At 47.7% G+C, this 20,458-nt stretch overlaps 1 protein-coding gene across 2 annotated transcripts in view; it reads right to left on the bottom strand.

Annotated features, from left to right (window-relative positions):
• Positions 1-20,458, bottom strand: part of LOC144175974 (AN1-type zinc finger protein 4-like) — a 77,154-nt gene that overhangs the window by 48,946 nt on the left and 7,750 nt on the right. For both annotated transcript variants that reach the window (XM_077705059.1, XM_077705060.1), the window contains exons 3-8: positions 8,057-8,200; positions 6,614-6,671; positions 6,117-6,236; positions 5,920-6,052; positions 2,653-2,764; positions 718-820 (exon numbers count right to left, since the gene is read on the bottom strand). In XM_077705059.1, coding sequence (XP_077561185.1) covers positions 718-820; positions 2,653-2,764; positions 5,920-6,052; positions 6,117-6,236; positions 6,614-6,671; positions 8,057-8,200 — 670 coding nt within the window. The remainder of the gene's footprint in view (positions 1-717; positions 821-2,652; positions 2,765-5,919; positions 6,053-6,116; positions 6,237-6,613; positions 6,672-8,056; positions 8,201-20,458) is intronic.

Genomic DNA, 20,458 nt, shown 5'->3' with positions numbered 1-20,458 from the left:
AAGACTGTTTCGCTTTCTGGCACTTCTGTACAAGTGAAGAACATCACACGGCGCTCCAAGGACACTAAATCCTCAAAGGCTCCGCCGTTGTTGCCCGGCGGGCTGATGTAAAGACGCAAGATGTCTACTACGTCCATCATCTCCTCAACAACAGACACAGCAAATGGTAGATCCAAGTTTGTAATCGTCTGTGCTGCAACAAGTATCTCCATAGCATAGAGGCGAAAGAATTTTTTACCGCGCACCAACCGAGCTTTGGGTGGGAATGAGATTAGTGGCGCAGAAGGCAAGGATGGCCAAAAGATTTCGCAGCGTCCGCAGGTTTCTTTTGCCTTCGCGTACTCTGGCATGTGTTATGCGCTGCTCTTTGAACGGGAAAAACAGCGGAGAGTAGGAAAGGGTGTAAAAAGGGCACTAACCCAGTGTATGTCTCGACCTGGAAGCAGTGGGTTTACAATACGGGACGTCAGGGCCTCTCGTACCCTCCTCTTCCCTCCTTGCTGCCCCCCATAACCACAGGAGAGCAATTGCAAAGTGGCTCCAACCTGGCATGCACATGGCTGGGTTTTTCTAATACCAGCAGTAGGCAAAGCGACAACACACTTCCTCTGGGAAGAGTCATTTGGCGCATTTTACGGGGGCCCATCAGGTGCGCAGAACGGGCTCTAATGAGCGCCCAAGACTTTCTGTAATCCCGTGCGAGAAAAACAATCTTACCCCTGGCAGGGCAGTCGCCAATGGCAGCCACTGGGCTGCAGGCACCCCGGCGGCACGGGAAGCATCATCTGAGGAAGCACCACGCCGGTTGTGGCGCGTGGCACTGCACATGAACGAAGTTCGTTTGGGCCGTGGGCATTTTCAACCAACTCCCCGCATCTCGCGATTAATGCAAACAAAGGTTATGACAGTCAACTGAGCACGTAACCTGCACAAAACGAGCATATGAGGTCATTCATGTCGGCATTCCGAATGGCAATTTTTGTGCTCTCAATGTTGAACGAGAACTTAAAGGGGTCGTGAAGAGATTTTCAAGAAAATTGTGTTGTGTGTGCGCTTATAACCGTGGAACCTTGATTAACAAACAATGCATACCCGTTTCGTTGCCCGATATCGGCAAATAGGGAAACAAATGCAGTTACGGTTTCACCGAGGCTTTCACAGTTCTCCCTCGTCTGCACAATGTCGGCATAGAGCGGGCTTGCAAAGAGTCAGATAAAGCTACAACATCGGCACCATGATGAAACTCGCTCTGCAACTGAACGGGAACGGAAGACGTCTGATCTCTGATACGACTGGTCAACATGGTCGAACTTTCAGTCAACAACGCGGGCGAGTGGCGCAGGCAGAATTAACCACGTTTAATCTAAGCTGGGCATTCGTAAATTTTTTACACTGTTTCGCACGAGCCTAAACTGTCGTTTTGTTAACCAATATTCTTGCACAAGTTTGCCGACGTCTGTCTCACGTAGCCTGTAATGTGAGTTGCACGAACGTGAAACTTCTGACCTGACGAGATAAATGACCGAATGCGTAAAATGAGAATTTATTACCTAAACACGCTTACCGAAGGAACTTCGAGTAGTCAGAACTTAAAACCCATCCATCATTTACTCATCAAGCGTAAAAGTAACTAGCGTGATGCAGCGATACAGCGCCGAGTCACCGAGTACCACCATCACGCAGTTCGACGATTGCTTTCCTGTTTCCTGCAATAAACAATGCTGTTAACGCTGTTCCGTTGATTGTATACGCTCCCCTTTGGCTTACTGGAGAAGCGTTCAACAGTAAGCTGGCGGGTTGATTAGGATTTCTCAAAACACGACAGACTTCTGGGTTACAAATGCGAAGAGGCTTTTATGCAGCAGTTTTCCGCTTCGCGAGCTTCTCACGTCAATACTGTAGTGGATAGAGTGTCCGATAAGGCTGGCCGAAGCGTTGGGCTGGCCCGGAGGCCGCAAGTTCGAATCGCACACGGGCACTTTTTTTGATTGAGCGATTTTGTGCCATTTCATCCATAAAAAGTAAGATTCCGAAGAGAATTCGGCAAAAGAACGTGAAATTCAGCAGGAAAACGGGCTACAAACTGTAGAAACAGCCAGTAGGTCTGAGTCCTGCTGCAATGGTTGCCAGACAACTGAAGGGGTCACGACAGCGCTCATGTGGATAGAACACCGTTTTTTGGCAACGAATAAAGGATGCATTATTTTTAAAATATCGGGTTTGCAGCTTTGCAGAACTGTATACACAAAGAACGTTGAACGCGTTGAACTCTCGAATGCACTTGACGTGACGTCACTGCTAGTTGCGCTGCCGACTGATGGCGCGTGCATGGTCGCTTGCGATGCACCTCAAAACGAGAATTTCAGAGGCGCCTCCTAAATTCCAGAAGCAATGAACTGTGAAAATATTTGGGATTCATGTTCTCAAAAGGTTGTTCAAGCAGACAAAATTAAGCAAAGACAAATGAATTTTGTCTTCACGACCCCTTGAAACACACTGAACTGAAAAATGTGAAAACAAAGCAACAAATACCCTCAATGAGAGTAATACATCAGCCTTAGCTCGGTGCCACGGCAAAACACGGCAGCAACGTTACCGCTGCCGTTAGGAAGCAGACGGTGCCACCTCTGTGTGCAAAGGAATGCCGCTTACCGGCCGGGGGGCGGTTCCAGCAAGAGCTGTTGGCCCAGTGCCGGCTGCCTTGGAAGCCAAAAGGCTGCACGGGCGGCAGAACAGGCGGCTGGGCGGCACCCTTGCCCTCGTCCTGCAGAGAAAGAAGGACACCTTGGCATCGTGCCACGCACTGGGGCGGCCACCTTGATGCCCTGTGTGGCGACGGGCAGGGCAAGGCATGCTTGCATGTACTGGCACTATCATAATGTGTGCTGATGCGCCGTTGGTCAGCATGTGCAGAGTGACCACCAAAGTCAGCTGTGCCACCACTTGGCAGCAGCCAGCAGCAGGCCTACTAAGCGTCACCCTCCACCCTGGCAATCATCACACTGCCCGCATCATAACGCATGGAGGGTGCAGCCTGCAGGAGATCTGGCGACGCTTGCCAAATTGCATTCTGCGTTCAGTTGAACAACTCAGTGAGGGTTTGTGGTTAATGGTTTGTCAATGTAGGCAATTTGCGAAGGGTCGAAATGTACATCGCCATAATTGAAGTTGCAGACGAGTAAACAGTCAGGAGCTTTGCGTAGCATTGCATAAGCTGAGACTTTTCCTTTGGTGTGAAAATGACATCAAAGGCGATCTAAATAATTGTCCTCCCATTACTACTGAAAACAAAAAAATACTCCGCTCGGTGTAATGCTAAATCATATATATTGTCACGGGAAGAAGACGAAAGCTATTGGCCCAACCTCCGGAGAAGAAGAAGACCCAGCTGGGCGGGCTCCCTTATGGCTGACATCGTGTACAGTGTAAATACATCCCTCGCACCTTCCATGGTCTATTTCCTGTTTCCTGCCGCCACGTAACAATATAATGGCCCGCTCAATTTGGGGGCAAGTGCCATTATGAACCTTAAGCAGATTAGAGAAGCATTTCCTTGTGCAGCATAACATTTATGGATGTACACGCAATTTTTCCAACAACAAACTCAATCTGCACAGTTGCAAGGCCGGCTAAACTACACACTTGCCACCCATGGAGGCACGAAGCGCTTGCACAGATCCCACTCTAGCCAAAGTGCTAGGTGGAAATTTCAAGAGCCCCACTGCTACCTGCCTCCGAAGCCGTGGTGCATTTGGAACCTGCCACTTTGATTACAAGCGCTCAAGGACCTTAAGCTAACAACGTAGCATGCCCCTTGGGGCACACTTGGACCCACAAGCACGTCCACCCCTCAGGGATGTGCAGCACACAAATGGGACAAGCAGCAGAACATGCTCCCGCCCTGCTCTGAAGACAAGGGGCCACCCCCCACTTCAGGTGCAACGGAGGATGGGACAAAAGCAGCGCAGCCGTCACAGGGCCAGCTGGGAGGCCACTCTCCATACTGAAGCGCTTGCCCTGGATTCCCTAGGCACTGCAACGGCCTGCTGCACGTGCACTCAACTCCACCACAAGGCGAGTCTTCCCCTCGCCCAACTTGACCCATTTGCTGTGCCTTTGCCTCCTACCGAGACACCAGTTCTGGCTGCTCAAACAATTGGGGGCAAATGACTACTTGGGTTCAGTCTCGGATTCGTGTTCCCACGCTTCACACGGGATTGTGGCTTTCCAATCTTCTCACCTAGCACTGTTTCCTTCGACGTGTTAGCAATTCACTAAGCAGCCTTCGCTTCTTCTAGTTCTTTGACAAGAGCAGCCACTCTTTTCTTCTTCTTCTGAACATCTGACTCCACCTGTTTTTCAGTCTTCTGTTTCTGAAATTCCTCTCTAAAGACCCTGCAGGAAGTGCAAATGATCTGCACCATCTTGTCGGTAATTTCGACTGTCCACAGAGCCTGCTGCCAACCCGGTGCTCCGAAAATTGTCGTTTTTTTCATCAACTTGCACAAGCAGTTTGTCGCCTCAGTACGTTATTTTTCTACAGGAATGTTTCTACAGGAATGCAATGTTTTTCGATGGGAAACGCACAGAATATAACATGTGCAAACTGACATTGTGACTTTCAAAAGAACTATCTTGGGGACAATGCTGGTTTTTTATTGAATGATCAATCAATTAAACCTTAAACCTTTACAAACAGCATCGCCTCAAGAAGAGGGGGGAGGCTGGAAAATTATGTCGTCAGTAAGCATTTTTCTCCACTGAAACTGAAGAGGAGCTAAAATCCTTGGCTCTCAGACTGTTTCGGAGCAGTTTGGCGCAGTTTTTGCAATTTTCAAGCTTTTGGAACAGCTCGGCGCAGGAAAGCAAATTTGTGTCAAAACTGCGCAGCTGTCTCACCCCTGATTAGGCCCATCCACTGAAACTTTTAGTACTATCTGGGCTTGCTTTGTCTCCTGTGACCTTCCTGAATGCAGATGCCAAGCCCTCCGTAGAGGTGTGCCCTAAGCATGAAGCGAGGTACTGCATTTTCACAGTGCCACCCCAATATCGGACGAGTGCATCCATCTGTTGCTTCTGGGTCACTTTGTTTAGCGACATCAAACACAGCACATGCAATACCGTGGCAAACTGTATACCGCACCCTTTTCCTTCCCTAGCTGAAGTTTTGCAGCAACTGCACATCCCACAAACATATTAGGGACGAGTGAAGCTGGCACTGCTGTTGACCAAAGGGATCCGTTAATCACTGCCATGTTTAAGTACCAAATTATGCCGACCTTTGCCACAGCGCTTTTCAAGACAGCCGCCCATCGATGTCTTTGCACTTGTGGTAGCTGCAAGTCCCCCGGGTGGCACATGTGCGGTCTCCACTACATTGGGCCGAACAAAGCGCTTGACCGAGACTTCAAAGCAGCAAGATGCTTTTTGCTGGACGCGCAACTGGAAACTTCTGTGTTTCCCATGTTGCTTAATGAAAATGTTTTGCAACCCATAGTGCAACAAGCACTGTGAGGATCATTCTGCACGTGCTTAATCCAGCTAGCATAACCTGGCATGTTCGGGTTCATGCAGTCCGGATTACTTCACCTCTGGAAACACGATGAAAACAACGCCGACAGAAGGTTCCATCGTTTCAGAAACACGACTGTGGACAAAAACAACAAAAGTTTATACATATCCAGCATACCCTGCGCGCACCACTCAAGGCTGCCAGGTCCCCGGACAAAAGCCCACTTGCTTAGATTGGATTTGTCCCCATCATTCCCTCCGCATTCATTTGGGTGAGCAGAGTCCACGCTCCACTCCAGGCAGAATTATATGCCATTTCTTGGTCATCTTCCCTGACCAGGTTAACCTCCTGACAATTTTCCCTGACAATTCCCGGTCACTAGACCCCCTGGAGGAGGTTCCACTCACCTTGCGCAGGCGGCACATGCGCATCCTCTGCTGGAGCTCGTCCACCTTCTGGCGGGTGATCAGGTTCTCCTGGCGTCGCACAGGGTCACCAGCCTCTTCGGTGGGTGGCTCGTGGGGCAGGCACAAGTCCTCCCTGCACACCACCAGAGAGGCCCCCTTGCAGGTACACCCTCCACTCCCCCTCGGGACGGCCTCACCTGAGCAAGCCCCCCGAAGAGGGCCTATCCACCACGGTGTACAAGTGCACCTTGTCCCCTTCGCGCATCACCACCATGCGCATGGCTCGCATCTTGGGAATGCTCAGAGACACCTCCTCGCTGCAGGCACGGCCATGCAAGGAAAAGAAGAAAAGACACTGCAGCTTACCCAGGGCCAAGGCCATGGGACAGAAACGTGCTCCACCTCGGGCTATTTCATCCTAGCACCAAATACTGCTCCAAACGTGGGCAGGCAAAGTTTGAGCTTTTGTTTGTCTTGCCAGTGAACCTTGCTTGTCTGCAGCAGAAAGTCCCTTCTGTAATGCACTCTCCCCATGCTATCTAGGAACAGTCAGACCACTTTTGCAGTGCTGCCTGCCTGGGCCCCCACACATACCAGCTGCAAATTTCAGAGCAACCACAATGCCTCTAGTGGTAGCATGGGCTTTGTGGCAGAAAAAACAGTTTGTTACTTCCCCAGCAGAAAGACCACTCACCCTTTGGCGTCCAGGTACTTTGCAACCTCGAAGAGGGTGGGTCTTTCTTCCACTGAGGCTGCAAGGCAAGGGCCAAGAACACCAACTCCCACCATTTCCACAACACTCATCCGCTCATCAAAAAAAGGAGAGGGGAGATACTTTACGTGGTGCACCTGTTTACAAAAAGAACATCGGAGACGCCGCCTGAGCAAAACACTTTGGGGCCCACAGGTTGCATAGGAGAGACAGTGGGGCAGTACATACGTGGTAAGCAAGGTATCACCAAGGTCAAACAGGCTACAAGAGAGGCAGCGGCAGAGGACACTCCGTATTATTTTCAGCTGTCACAGAAACTGCCCTTCACGAGCATTTATCATCTGACAAATGTACAGGCAGAGCGTGCAATTGAGTCAAGCGTGTCCCAGTGGTGCTTGGCAAAGGAAAGGCTCCATTTTACCAGCTAGGGACTAGTGTAAGACGGAGTAGCAGTCAGTGCAATTAACTGGAAGCAACTTCCACTGTCGGCAATCTGCCTTTCCCAGTGAAATTTCAGCCCCATGCCAAGCAGCAGCCACAAAGCTTCCCTCCAGAGGAGTAATTCAGGATATGTGCCAGCATCCCTGGGCCCAGAGGTACGGCCCACAGGTGTTCCGAGGGTGAAGTGGAAAACATGTACAGCCGGTAAAAGGCTTGTCTATAACACAGCTGTCGTACTCTCAGCCCTATCCTGCCCCGCCGGAGCGGGATTTGAATAAAACTACTGCGGAATTCTGAAATCTTAGCCCTTCGCTTTTGCCTCCGACATGTTTGGAACGAGTATGTTTCGGCAGTTTTCGGATGTAGCTCGTTGAAGTCGAAATCGCTGTTATAGACAAGCGTTTTACCGACTGTACAAGTGCCCCAAAAAGTAAATGGAGCACAGCTTCGTGAAATTAGTATGCGGCTGCCAGCATAAATAGAAAATGTTCGGTCCAATATTATTTTATAATGACTTTCTTGAAAAGTCACTCAGAGGTTGCTGGCTAGGCACGTGGCGGAGAAATCAGCTCAAAATCTCCAGCCCGTGCTCAGTTTACTCTTTGGGGCACCTGAACATGCACGGAACACAGTTGGGGCTCACGTTTGGCGTACCTGGAATGTTGGAATGCCAGGCAACACATTGGGGAACAACTACACCACTCAATTCAGCTGACCCGTGCCCACCTGATGCCTCGCTAAGGTCTTTCAACGTACCAAGGCGGTGATAACCAGTATACAATGCATTAGACAACTTCATAAATGTGCAACGGTGCTCCTCTGTTTTCCAGAGATATTAGACCAGAACAACAGCCTCTCAAGCCCTAGGGGGCAGCACAGTCTCCACTCGACCACACAGGCCTCCCCACTATGGAGGAAACTGGGGCCCCCGACAAGGTGCCACCCTAAAGAGGTGTACCGAGTGAAGAGAGGAAGGAGGCCGACCTTTGCGGGTGTTTATGGGCCCTCCCCGCATCCCAAGGACCAGCTTGATGGCCGAGCCGTCTCGGATCTTGCACTCGCGCAGCGAGGCAGCATCGGACAGCTCCTGGTCCCTCCAGATGAGGTGCTGGTGCGACACCGGGATCCCTGCACACAAAGAACCATCCCTCTGCTCGGGGTCCGCCCAGTGGCTCAGGCACTGGGCAGCTGAGCCACAGTTTCTCAGAGCGCAGGCCCACCAAGGACGTACAGAACCCTGGTGTAGCTTCAGCACACCTGTCCAGCCTCATCAGTCGTGCTGATTTCATGGGAATGCATTGGGCACAGAGACTCCTCTACAGCTGTGCCTTTCTGCCCGTGCGCAGCTCCATTAAAGGCCCCTCAGCTACCACCAACGAGTGCCAGACAACAGCAAGAACTCTGCAAAATCCACATTAGCAGAGTTGCTCCCCTACGGTTCAACCAAATGCGCCCTCAAGTCTTGCCTGGGACACCCCACTACATTGAGATTTGTCGCCCAACCTCGTAAAATACCCAGCTCGTGAAATATACCACTTGTACAAGCATTAAGCCCAGCCTAATCTCAAAAGGTGTGAGCCCATACATTATCATGTCAATGTCGTAGGTGATGTACAGAGGAGGCCCCAGCATGAAATCCCTCCAGGGACCAGTCAACCCAATGTAGTCTCATTTGATGTTTCTCAAAGGTGACAACTCCTCCATTTCCAGGCACACTGAGAAACTGTTACTCGCTTCAGGTGCACTACTTACGAAAACCAAGCCCCTCCCCCCCCAAAAAAACGCCTCTTTCAACGCGCAAGACTGGCCACTCCTGGCCACCTTTGCTCCACAAAATTAGACCGACACATTCTCAATGTCAGGACATCTTGTCTGTATGTAAACGGCAGGGTTTACTCAAAAGGTGCAGAAAATTCGCCGATGCACCAGCAGCAGGCCACGACGCGCTCCTTTGCCTGATGTCCTGACATTGAGAATGTCCCAGCGCTTGTCCGGAAGCAAATAATGCCATATTCACTAAGAAATTATTCAATTACTGCTAAAATTGAATTGATTCTCCCGCCAAAGCATGTGTTTTCGGGACATCAGCAATGAAGTCATGAGTGCGCATATTCAAACGAACCTCCACTGTCATTCGGCTCTGCATCCTTGCTTGCAGTCTGTCCCCCCAGATGGCCCTACCATACTCATCCACGAACCGTTGTCCGCAGTTGCTTTGTTTTTGACCACATTTGCACCTGGCTTGTTTTTGTTACGATAGAAAGTAACCGTTTTCGGGGGCACATGGGATATTCTCGACAAACAGGGTCACGTAAGACGTCACTTACGCCAACCGGCCAGTGTCATGTAAGACAACTCCAAAGCGGCGGACTGCTGTGCAACTAAAACAAGCATAGTGCGCCCAGTACCAACAGCAGTGCGCATCGTAACTTATATGCTTCGGTGCATTTTCTAACTTTCATTGTTTACCACGCCATTCTTACAGCTGCAAAATGAATATGCGTTAGTACATTTAGGCGCAAAGAGCTTGCTCGGCAAGCTTATAAGCCATGCCTAATTTGCGTTTGCTTTTGCTGGCCTCAGCCAATCACGCAGCTGGGCGCATGTAACATCATAGGTTCTGTTGCGGGAAATGAGCTGGTGGGTCGCATGGACATTCCCTTTTTAATTATACAGCTCATTTGAGTGAAGTATGCGATAAAAGTGGTGTCAGTATGATTTTAACAAGGCACCCTTTCCAATGAACCAAACTTTTGTCTGCATGGCCCATTTATTAATGACTCAGGTATACATACAGCAATAGGGAATTCTAACCTTGTTGTGGAGACACTTTTTTTCGGGCGCCAATCATTCCAACATGCCACAAAATTTAAAAGCCGTTTTTCAATTTACGAATAACCACCAAACATTGGGCCAGCTCATGGGCAATAGCTTCTGAGCCACAGAAAGTAAAGAGGCTATCTGCTCCTAATATCGGAAGTATGAGCCATGGCAATAGAGCACAGTAAACAAGGAGCAGCATGGTTTTTTTCGAAGATCAGTAGCGAACGTTGAAGGCGTGGCAGATACTTTAAATTGGGTAACTGCATACCAGCCCCAAACATATGCCAAATATGATTTCGCGATGCAGAAACGAAACCAAAACTGTTGTAAGCTGTTTGGGAATGGTCCTGTGGTAAATACAACTCCAACACGACATAGAACCCGCGCAAGGCCAATAAAACTGCCAAAAATCATAAAATAAGCTTTCAAGCAGGCACTGCTTGATATTTTCATCCCATTTCAGGGATTATTACTGTCAGAGTGCAAACCTGACGACTGAAAAGAATCTTGTGATTCCCCATTCGTGCCCTCATAACAAAAACAAACGCTGATGCAGAATAATTACGAGTGGCACACATTCTTCGTTGGTAGCAGTGACACGCGATGACCACGCCTTTTTTCCACACCTAGGCGATGCAAACGCGTGTCAAAAATCGCGTTTTTGTTGCAAAAATGAAAACAAAACTGACTTTAAAAGGGCATTTTCTGAGCTTACTCCAAATGTTTTTACTTGTTCTAGAAAAGCCTGGAACACTATGAAAAGGTGCTCCCAAGGTATCGTCCAAATTAAACGATTTTGATTAGGTGCAGTAACAAAAGAGTTAACCACTGTGATACCGATAAAGCTCGCTAAACTCTGTTAGAAACAAAAATTCGACCAGCCATTTGCCAGTCAATGAAAGCACGTCTGCTCTTGTACTACCCACGGCGGCAAGGCACTAGAGGACACTGCATGTCCACCAAACTCCAGAGCGGGAAGGGAAATCTATACATGAAGAACCACCTTGTGATGCACACTCCACAAAAAAGTAGGAGGAGCCAGATTTCTAAGCCCCTGTGCGTCTTAACCCTTTGAGGGTCACGGCCGTACGTGTACGGCATCAGCAAACACTTTCAAAATGGTCAATGACATACATGTACGGCATTGATTGTATCTTTAAAAAGCGCGCCTTTTTTGCCAACTTATCTTGCTTGGCATGTGCTGCCACACTTCGGAAATACGTCAAATTTTTTTCTTGCGCCGACGGCTCTTCTTTTATTTTTTTATGATTTACTTCAGCGGCGCGTTGGCTATCACTTGCGCATCCGATAACGAGAGGGCATGCTGGGTATCGCCTACCAGGCACCCGGGCGCCTCTCGCTTCTTGCGCCTGCCACAGACCAAGGCCGCCTGCAAAACTGATGAGGCTCTTTTCTCCCTCTCTCTTTTTTTTTTGTATTTTATGAGCGGTGCGCCGTCTATCACTCCCACATCTGGCCACGCGCGCCCGCGTGCACATAGCGGCTGGTTTCAGCATTGCCCTCCGGGCGCTTCCCGCTTTTTGCACCCGCGAAACTGATGTCTGATTTTGATTTACTCAAAAGGTGCCCGCTTGTTACTCTCTCGTTTTTATTTAAAATTTTTCTTGTATTACTCATGAATAAACCACATATATGTAACAACACAGATGATTTTTTGTCCCTTTATGGTCACCCTAAAACAATTACGATAATTTTTTCTCGAAATAGATTCATCCGAAGAATTTAAATCAGCAATAGAAAAAAATCGACCCCAGGGGGTCGCATTTGGCAAAGAAATTCGACCCTCAAAGGGTTAAAAGTGCTCATACGATTACAAGCAGGGTGATTTCACTACTGACTTGACAGGGGCGATGCAGAGTTTGATTGGCTGCCCCCAAGATAATCCACTGGCAGCTCGCACATCAACCGCTTGCACTGTGGCAGCAGGTGCGACCTTCCGCTTACCGTGGGCCCTCCAGTCATTGAATGTGCTATCGGGGGCATTTTACTCAGAGGGCTGCACCACGATTTTTAGAAGTGCTCATCTGCCTAGCACCGCTTAAAATAAAATGATTTTACCGAACTTCACGCAGGAATGTTTTGTAAACATTTCAAAACTCCCACAATTCGAATGGGATCTTTGTACACAACGTGAAATGTTAGCCGGATTGCTACGTGTTGCTTAGGTTTTACATTTGCTTAGCTTTATGGCTGAATACTCTCTCATCGACCTAAGTAGGCTGATGATAACGATGATGGTCAGTCAGTTTGACCCATCTAATCCAAATAACCCCAGCCCTTTTCACTCACACTTCCCCTTTCCCTCCCTCATGCGGTCCAACAAATTGATTCCTCTAGCAAAGAGCAGTGTTGCAAGGTAGCCACAATGAAAACAGTTCCCCCCTCCCCCCACCTGATAAAGCACTGCACACCCATCAAGTTTGGATGAAGTTCTCGCAGGGTAAGTTGTGATCCCTTTCTACTCCAACAAATACCCAAGAACAAAAACGCACACGGGGCATTCAGCCCTCAAGCACCAAGCTTCTACCATAAACAAGCAAACTCTGAACGATCACTGTCTCAGAAACCAAACTTCTTGCCTGACTGAACAGGACTTCCGCTTGAGGTGCAATGCGCACAGAAAAGCAACACCAGGGAAACATTGTCGCCAGAATGCACTGCCCACCGTGCTCTGGCACGGGAGAAGTTTGCTGATGGAGTGTCTCTGGGAAACACTGCACCTATGGTAATCTTGCCAACAGTCATCCCGTTGTGACAAATAACTAATGCAACATTTAAAACTCTCACTACATCTGCATTGCGAGTCGAAGCATTGCAATGCCACACGTATAAATAACACTGCATTTGAAAACACTTTCTGATAACACCAGGCATCATGGTGTGAAGGCAACGTGAACAGCACTCGTACTGGGTGGCCTCCCCAGAGTTTTCTTCCTCACAGTGGGGGGACCACTTGCATATGCTTGGAGCCGCGGCAAGAACGAGTGCCGTTGTCCTCCTCGCACCATGGCTGACACGGCTATGGTAGGAGGAGGACAGCACGTGGCGTGTAATACACACCTTCTGTGGGCTATGACTAGCAGTGTTACATTACATGACAGTTGCTCCAGAACAGGGTTATTACCCTAGGAGAGAGAGAGCAAAACTTATTGAGCATCTAAATGAGTGGGGATGGCTTCTTAGTCCACAAGTCCAAGCATCGTCTTTGCATGTTCCACCCTCTCCGTCAGCATGACCTAATCAGCGAGGTGTGCGCTGGACAGCGCTGTCTCCCACTGCTCGAGGTTGGGATTGGGGAAAGCGGTGGCAAGTCCGGGTTTTGGCTACATTCCCAGACTACGTGGTATAGATGGTATTCATTGAAAAGTTTAGCTGTCAGTTTTGTTGCTTGGCAATACTGGAAACGGCCACATACATGGCCGCTGCACCACGGACATGGCGCGGCTTGTGCCGCTGTGCCCGCACGCTGAAGGAAAAAAAAAAAAAAAAAAAAAGGCGTGCATCGTCTGCTTCGTTTCAGCCCGATTCCCAACGGTGGTGTCAACAGATATGCTATTAATCAAACTCACATTGGACTCAAGGCATTACTTTGCATTCAGTAGGGTAGAATTTGGAACGTCCAACACAAATCATGTGCTTAGCACGGATAAATACCACCATCCCGCGGAGGCCGATGTAACCAGTGACGGCAGACTCCCATGGTTGCCTGCATGCGTGCCTCGCCAGTGAATACAAGCTATAGCAGCCTCAATTTCCACAAACTTGCATTGAGGTGATTGCTCATTGGGTAACTGCATATGGAGCCGGACTGGGTGAGGGAACATGTTTATTTGAAGTAAGCGAAACGTTGTGCCTTGTTTTTACTTAATTGCAGGTGTGGTGGTGGATAGATTCGGCATTATACCCAGTAATGCTGGGTGATGTCACAATAAGTCACAATAGGGGTGGGCTCAGGTTCTGACTGTGGAATTTAACACGCCGATGCTACACAGGCGAAGAGGGGCGCCGTAGTGGAGGGCTCCGGATTATTTTTGTCCACCTGGGGATCTTTAACATGCGCTGAAATCTCGAACACATGGGTGTTTTCGCTTTTGGCCTCCATCAGGAAAGCGACCTCAATGTTACCACCACAGCCACCATTTGCGTTTACTCCTTGCAACCATTGCTCCCTCCTTGCGCTGCATCCGTGTAAACCGTCCCTCTGTTTCTCTAGAGCAGTGGTTCTCAAATGGGGGTCCACGGACCCCAGGGGGTCCGTGAGAGCATTTTAAGGGTCCGGAAAGCCTCCCTCAAAACTTTTCCTTTGCTCTTCCTTTCTCGATTTTGCCAGCACTTGCATGATGATTGATGATGATGATTGCTATTGGTTTCCCCTTTGAAGCGGGGTGATGACATGTCACCTTGCCAAAAAGGACTAATATAACCATGTTTTACACTCTTGGTATAATACTAGAGGCATTTTTTTTACCTGAACTGGCTGCACTGGTGCAAGCAGTGCAGCATATGTTCATTTTTTTTACTAATTGATATCCCCAGTAGCACTCTGCACTGGTCTGCACGGCACTGCACTAATCTGCACCAGTTCAGGTAAAAAAAATGCCCCTACTAGCGCTGCTTAGGGCAGGCACTAAAGCTTATTAGGCCCGAAATACTTTCTTTTCCCTGTTACATGTGGTAACTGCCCTAGGCAATATTCCCCTCTCTGCTTTTCGTCCACCAGCATTCTAATCTTTGCGTCCCCTCGACAGCCTTGAAGTTAACTTCCTCTCTGGTACCCTTAAATCCTAGGGCTTCTGGAAGCCCAATATTCCCTTCATGTAGATTTGGATGGATACCCTCACATTCTAACACTATGTGCCGCATAGTTTCTGTTTCTTTTCCGCAGACCACGCATACCCCATCATTTTGTGAATACTTCCCCACAAAACTCTTAGTTCGCAGGCAACCTGCTCTAGCCTCAAAAAGCAAAGCACTGCCCTGGGAATTATCGTAGAAATTTTCCTTTCTGATGTTCATCTTCTCAGCCCTGTACATCTCTAACGACGTTTTAGCTTCCATTTTTTCCCTCCATTTATTCGTTTCAATCTGCCTTGCCTCTTTTTTGGTTACCTTGGCTGTTTTGGATTCCCCACTGTTCTTTCCGTATTTCATCGTTAGCCGTCTAGTCTTCCTTAAAGGGAAGCTGAAGCGCTTTCCAAAAAAATTGAGTTAGATTAACAGTTATGTAGTTTCTTGCGCGCTGATTCCGAATATCACATTGAAATTGATCGTACATGAGTCCAAGTGGCATTTATGTTGCAAAAAGCGCGGCCCCGTTTGAAAGACGCGCGCTTTTCGTCTTTTGACGCCCCTGATTGGTTGCGCCCGTCATGACGTCAAAGGAGGACACCCTTCGGCCGCGCGGGTTGTCGGAAGCATTGCGAACGATCGCACGGTTGCCTTTGCGGCAATTTAGCTTGCCGTTTAATTTTCGCACATGACTGGAAGTTTGTTTTATAATTTCCCGTGCTGTTGGTTCAATTATCTTGGAGCTTAAATTTGCGTTATACGACAGAGAACCCCAAAGCAGTGACTGTGACGTCGACTAGTGGGTTCCATCAAAATATTTTTGAATTAGGCAACCAGCATAGGGAGATTTTATACCTTATGTTAATATTAGGTACTGCCTTAACTGTTTCTTATTATACACAAAACCATTTATGCCGAAGATTAATGGGCGTTTTATAAACAATCTACCAGCGAAAAGCACGTATGTGCACTGCGCGAAAAAATAGCGTTCATGCGCTGTAAACGTATATCCGAGACACATCTTGCCGGTACACGCATAACCAACAAGCAGACTCTGCTTCCGCATTTCCTTTGTTCGTTGTCGCCCACCCCAGCCCCGTTACTCATCCCCGTACACAGACCCACACGCGCGCGCCATTTCGGCAGCGGCGCTACGGCGCCTCCGCGATTGCTAGCTGCACTTCGATGAGTGGCGTCTTACTGCTTCACATGCATTTATTCTGAAAACACTGCAGCATACTAGTGCCTGCTCAGCATTATTGGCTGTAGTAGGGCTTGATTTTCGCTTGTGCGTTGCGCATTCTGCTACAATATTACGACCACCTCGTTATAATTAACAAACCATTCGGACAAGGCAGTTACGTTGTAGTTACGTTACTTTAGGTAACAGTCACCAAACGTTTGTGATAATGAATTGTTGGCCTGTTTCAGCATTTCTAGATTTAAGCATTTACCGCGCTAGTCGGACGGAGGCCGTATATTTACTCTTCGCTCCTAATTTTTTTAGTATCATTATTATATATATCACCGACTATCAGTGGAGCACACTTGAGGTTCAGTGACAACAAGTGCTTGCCAGGTTATAATATGCAGCCACACGGAATCTTGGGCAAAAAATTAGGCCCCCGCAGTCAACAGAAATGATGGCACGGTGGTGTGGTTCGGAGTGGTGTTTTTTTTTTTTTTAATTCCAGACAAACATCACTTTATCGTGACATGTATACTTGCAAAATAAGTAATCTGGTTGTCTTGGTTCTTTTACTTTGTAGGAATACTGTTTACCTCTTAGCCGGGAGAGAACATCTATCAGTATTGGCCCCTTGTTTTAGTTTCGTCAAAAAATTGTTTTTTTAACACTGTCCTGAGCCCATAGGGAAAGAAAACCGACGCGTTTAACGAAACAAGTATTTCCTGAACAAATGTGACTTGGTTTCTAGAATGGAACGAAACATCCCCGCACAACCCCAACCTCCCCCCTCTTCCATCCCCCCTTCCCACCCCTGAGCTGTGGGAGAACCTGGTGACCAGCAGCGATCTGGACGTCCAGACACGTTTGGCCTCCAGAGCGAAGGCTGCCGGCTCAGCGAATGGCTTCCTGGAATAAGGAACCACTCCCACTTCACCGGCTCAATAAAATATTTCTCACTCACTCACTCACTCCCCGGCCAAAGTACAGCAGTATTCCCCATCCTTCCTAAATCTAGAATCTAATGTGAACATTCACGTCCGTCGCACAAAAAAAAAAAAAAAAAAAAACGCATTGGAGCGGTTTACAAAGTATTTTACGTAGTGTAGTATATTCTCTGTCATCAAGCACAGCCACCTCGGCTGTCGCTTCCGTAAGTTATCAAGCATCCCGGCGTGGCATTATTCTGCTTAGGAATACGGCATGATAACGTATGCCTCGTTTGGCGTTCGTACATACTTTTTGAACACGAAAATTGTACAAATGAGTGCTATCAACCACAACAACAAGTATCATTCACAAGGAAACACGGCGAAAAGAGCATGGCCGAGGCGGCCGATCCGGCCGGAAGTCCAGGTATGACGTTTTTCAGCCGGTTTTCGCCCGCGCTCTTCGGTCTTCCGGCATCGCGCGGCGTGATGGGGGCGGGGCATCGGGCCACTTTTGTTTGCTCATTGCGCCGCTTCTATTGCATGTATTGCGAAAATATTTCGTACACATGAACTATTCAATGTGTACTTGCTGCTAGTCAACTTTTCTTTTAATTCTAAAACCGCTTCACCTTCCCTTTAACCACTGCGTGTCCACGCTTTTGAAGTATAGGTACCTAAAAACCTTAGCTGCCCACCTTCGTTGATCCATTGCCCTCAACCTCAACTCAAAGTATATTTTACTTTGAGCTTCTCTAACTTCAAACGACGCCCAGCGCATATCTCCCTGAACTGCTTCGTAAGTTGTTTTTCCATGCGCGCCTAAGGCCAAACGTCCTACCGTTCTCTGGTTTACTTCAAGGCCTGATAGAACGTCTGATTTTAAGCTGAGTACAGCATTCGCAAACGTGAGGCCTGGAACCATTACTCCTTTCAACATTCCTCTTACTACTTCATATTTGTTATACCCCCACAGAGCTCTATGCTTCATTATAGCTGCGTTTCGCTTTCCCTTAACCTTAAGTTGCTCCTCGTGAGTACTTATGTAGTTATCCCCTTGGTTTATCCACACTCCCAAATATTTATATTCCTTCACTCTAGGTAATTCGCCTTGCTGGATAGACACTACGTCGGTGGTAGCGTCATTGAAAACCATTATTCCTGATTTTTCTGCACTGAAATTTAACCCGAGGTCAGTGGCTTCCTGGCCGCAAATATTTATTAGCCGCTGCATATCGGTTTGGTTATCAGCTAAAAGAACAATGTCGTCTGCGTATAACATTCCCGGAATATGCTGTTGTACCACTTCGCCTTGCAGCATATGGGTTAGGCTAAACCCTACTTGACTTTCTTCTGTTCGCTTTTCTGCTTGATCTTTGCTTGCACCATTTTCTGCACTTCTAGTTTTTTCCCACGGTAGACATCCCACTTTTCCTTCACTACCTCCGGTTCCATACCAGTTCTTTTTGCTTCTCTATGTTCTCTTGACGCCTTCCTTCGCTGGTCAATAGCCTCTTATTTCCTTATTCCACCAGCTTCTCGGCTTTCTCTTCCCTTTCCATCGGTTTCGTTCCTTTGCTTCATTCATCTTACCCTTTACGAACGCAATCATTTCGTCGTAATCCCAATTTTTGCCTGGGTATTTATTGATTTCATCTTCCAATCTATCAGCGATGATCTTTAACTGCTCCTTATTCAAATTATTTCCTCCTATTGTACCTATTTCTGCATTTGTCCGGGTTGCTCCTCCAAAGTGCAAGCTAAACCGCTTGTGGTCGCTTCCTAAGCTGTCTGTTCCATTTTCATCTATCCTCATTTCCCGCAGCCTTCCGTACACTGTCTCGGATACTAAACTGTAGTCTATGCTGGACTGTCTGTTACCGCTTTCCCACGTTATTTGTCCGTCACACTTGCTTTCCGTGTTTACTATTACAAGCCGGTTTTCCTGGCATAGATCTATCACTAGAGAACCGTTGTGGTCTGTGTATCCATCCAAACCTTCTATATGGGCATTCATATCTCCAACTATGATTATTTCGCCCGAATCTTTAATATCGTTTATATCTCTTCTCAAACAGTTTACCATTTCCTCATTTTCCTCCCTAGCACTACTTCCAGTCCACAGATACACCACTCCTAACCATGTATTTTTCCCCTCTATGGTGCCTCTAACCCATAGATGCTCTTTACAACTTTCATGCACTCTCTGCCAGTCGGTCCCTTGTTTAATGAGCATGCCAACACCTCCCCCTTTCTTCATTCCTGTGGTCCTGTTGCAACCTTCCCAGACATTGCAACCAGCCCAGAGACCTTAAGCTACGCGCGCCGCGGTGCGGCGGAAAACGGCGAAACGGCCTCTTCCTTCGGAATTACGCTCTCTCCGGGCGATTGGAACGGCCGGAGCAACGGCGCGCCGCCGGCAGCCGATCTTTCGTATCCGGGCTGAGTGTGACCTTGCAATCTTCCACTCTTCTTAAACTTGTACACCGACTTCAAGCTGTCCTACGCAGACGATAGTGAACTTTCGTCCTTATTTTCCGCTCCTCATTCTTCTGTCGTCCACCTCAATGCTCGCAGTATTCGTAAGCATTACAACGAATTTGTTTTGCTCTTTTCTTCGATCCGGCATCCTTTTTCAGTTTTCTGCATCTCGGAAACGTAGCTAACTGAATCGGAGTAAGATCTGTACAGCTTTCCTTCGTATTCATGTGAATATTTTCATCGTGCTTCTTCTGGCCATGGGGGATCTGCAATATTTATTTTATCAGGAATCAGCTACAAACGTCGCTCTGACCTTCAAGTTAATGTCACTGATTGCGAATCGGTAAGGGTTGAAAATTGATGGCTCCGCCTTTGGATCTAACGATAAAAACATTGTTTTTGGAGGTATTTACCGTTCACCAAGTTTTTCTGTCTCCGACTTCTGCTCCGCTCTTACTTCTCTGCTTCAAACTGTCGCACAAGAACCAAAAAATGTTATAATTATGGGGGACATTAACATAAATCTGCTGGATGACAGCCACTCATTTCTCCTGGATTACATGAACTGTTATCAGGGGTTTGGATTTGAAACCCTAATTAACTTGCCAACTCTATGTAATAACCTTGGTCACGGCACGTTAATCGATCATGCACTATCCAACCTACTTTCCCCTCCCGAAGCTTTCATCTTACGCGCCAACATAACCGATCATTATCCAGTAGCATTGCGTTTTCCACCTCCAAGGAAGAGGCATCGTAAACAGTTTACGAAGTCTGTTTTTAATAAGGTACAATTCATAGAATTAATCGATCAGTGTAATTGGACTAGAATTACTTCTTCCTCGGATGCGCAGATGTCTTACAGTGATTTTTGTGAAATCATTGCAAACTGCATTTCTTCCTCAACTCATGATGTAATCTGCAGACGTAAGTACTCCTCCCCACAAACTCCGTGGCTCATGCCGGGCCTACTAGTTAGCCCAAGGAAGAAAGATAACCTATACCGGAAAATTAAAAAGAAACCTTTTAACGGCCAACTCAAGCTACGCTACAAGAAATACTGCAACTTACTCAATACACTACTAAAACGAGCCAGGCGTACATACTATGAAAAAGAAATAAATGAAGCAGGTAATAATACTGGAAAGCAATGGCGCA

Source organism: Haemaphysalis longicornis, unplaced genomic scaffold, assembly GCF_048455015.1.
Source record: "Haemaphysalis longicornis isolate Haplotype H1 unplaced genomic scaffold, Haemaphysalis longicornis Haplotype H1 scaffold_1, whole genome shotgun sequence".
Classification (NCBI taxonomy): Eukaryota; Metazoa; Arthropoda; class Arachnida; order Ixodida; family Ixodidae; genus Haemaphysalis; species Haemaphysalis longicornis.
Note: the sequence above shows the minus strand (reverse complement) of the source record. Positions and strands in the feature narration are given on the sequence as shown.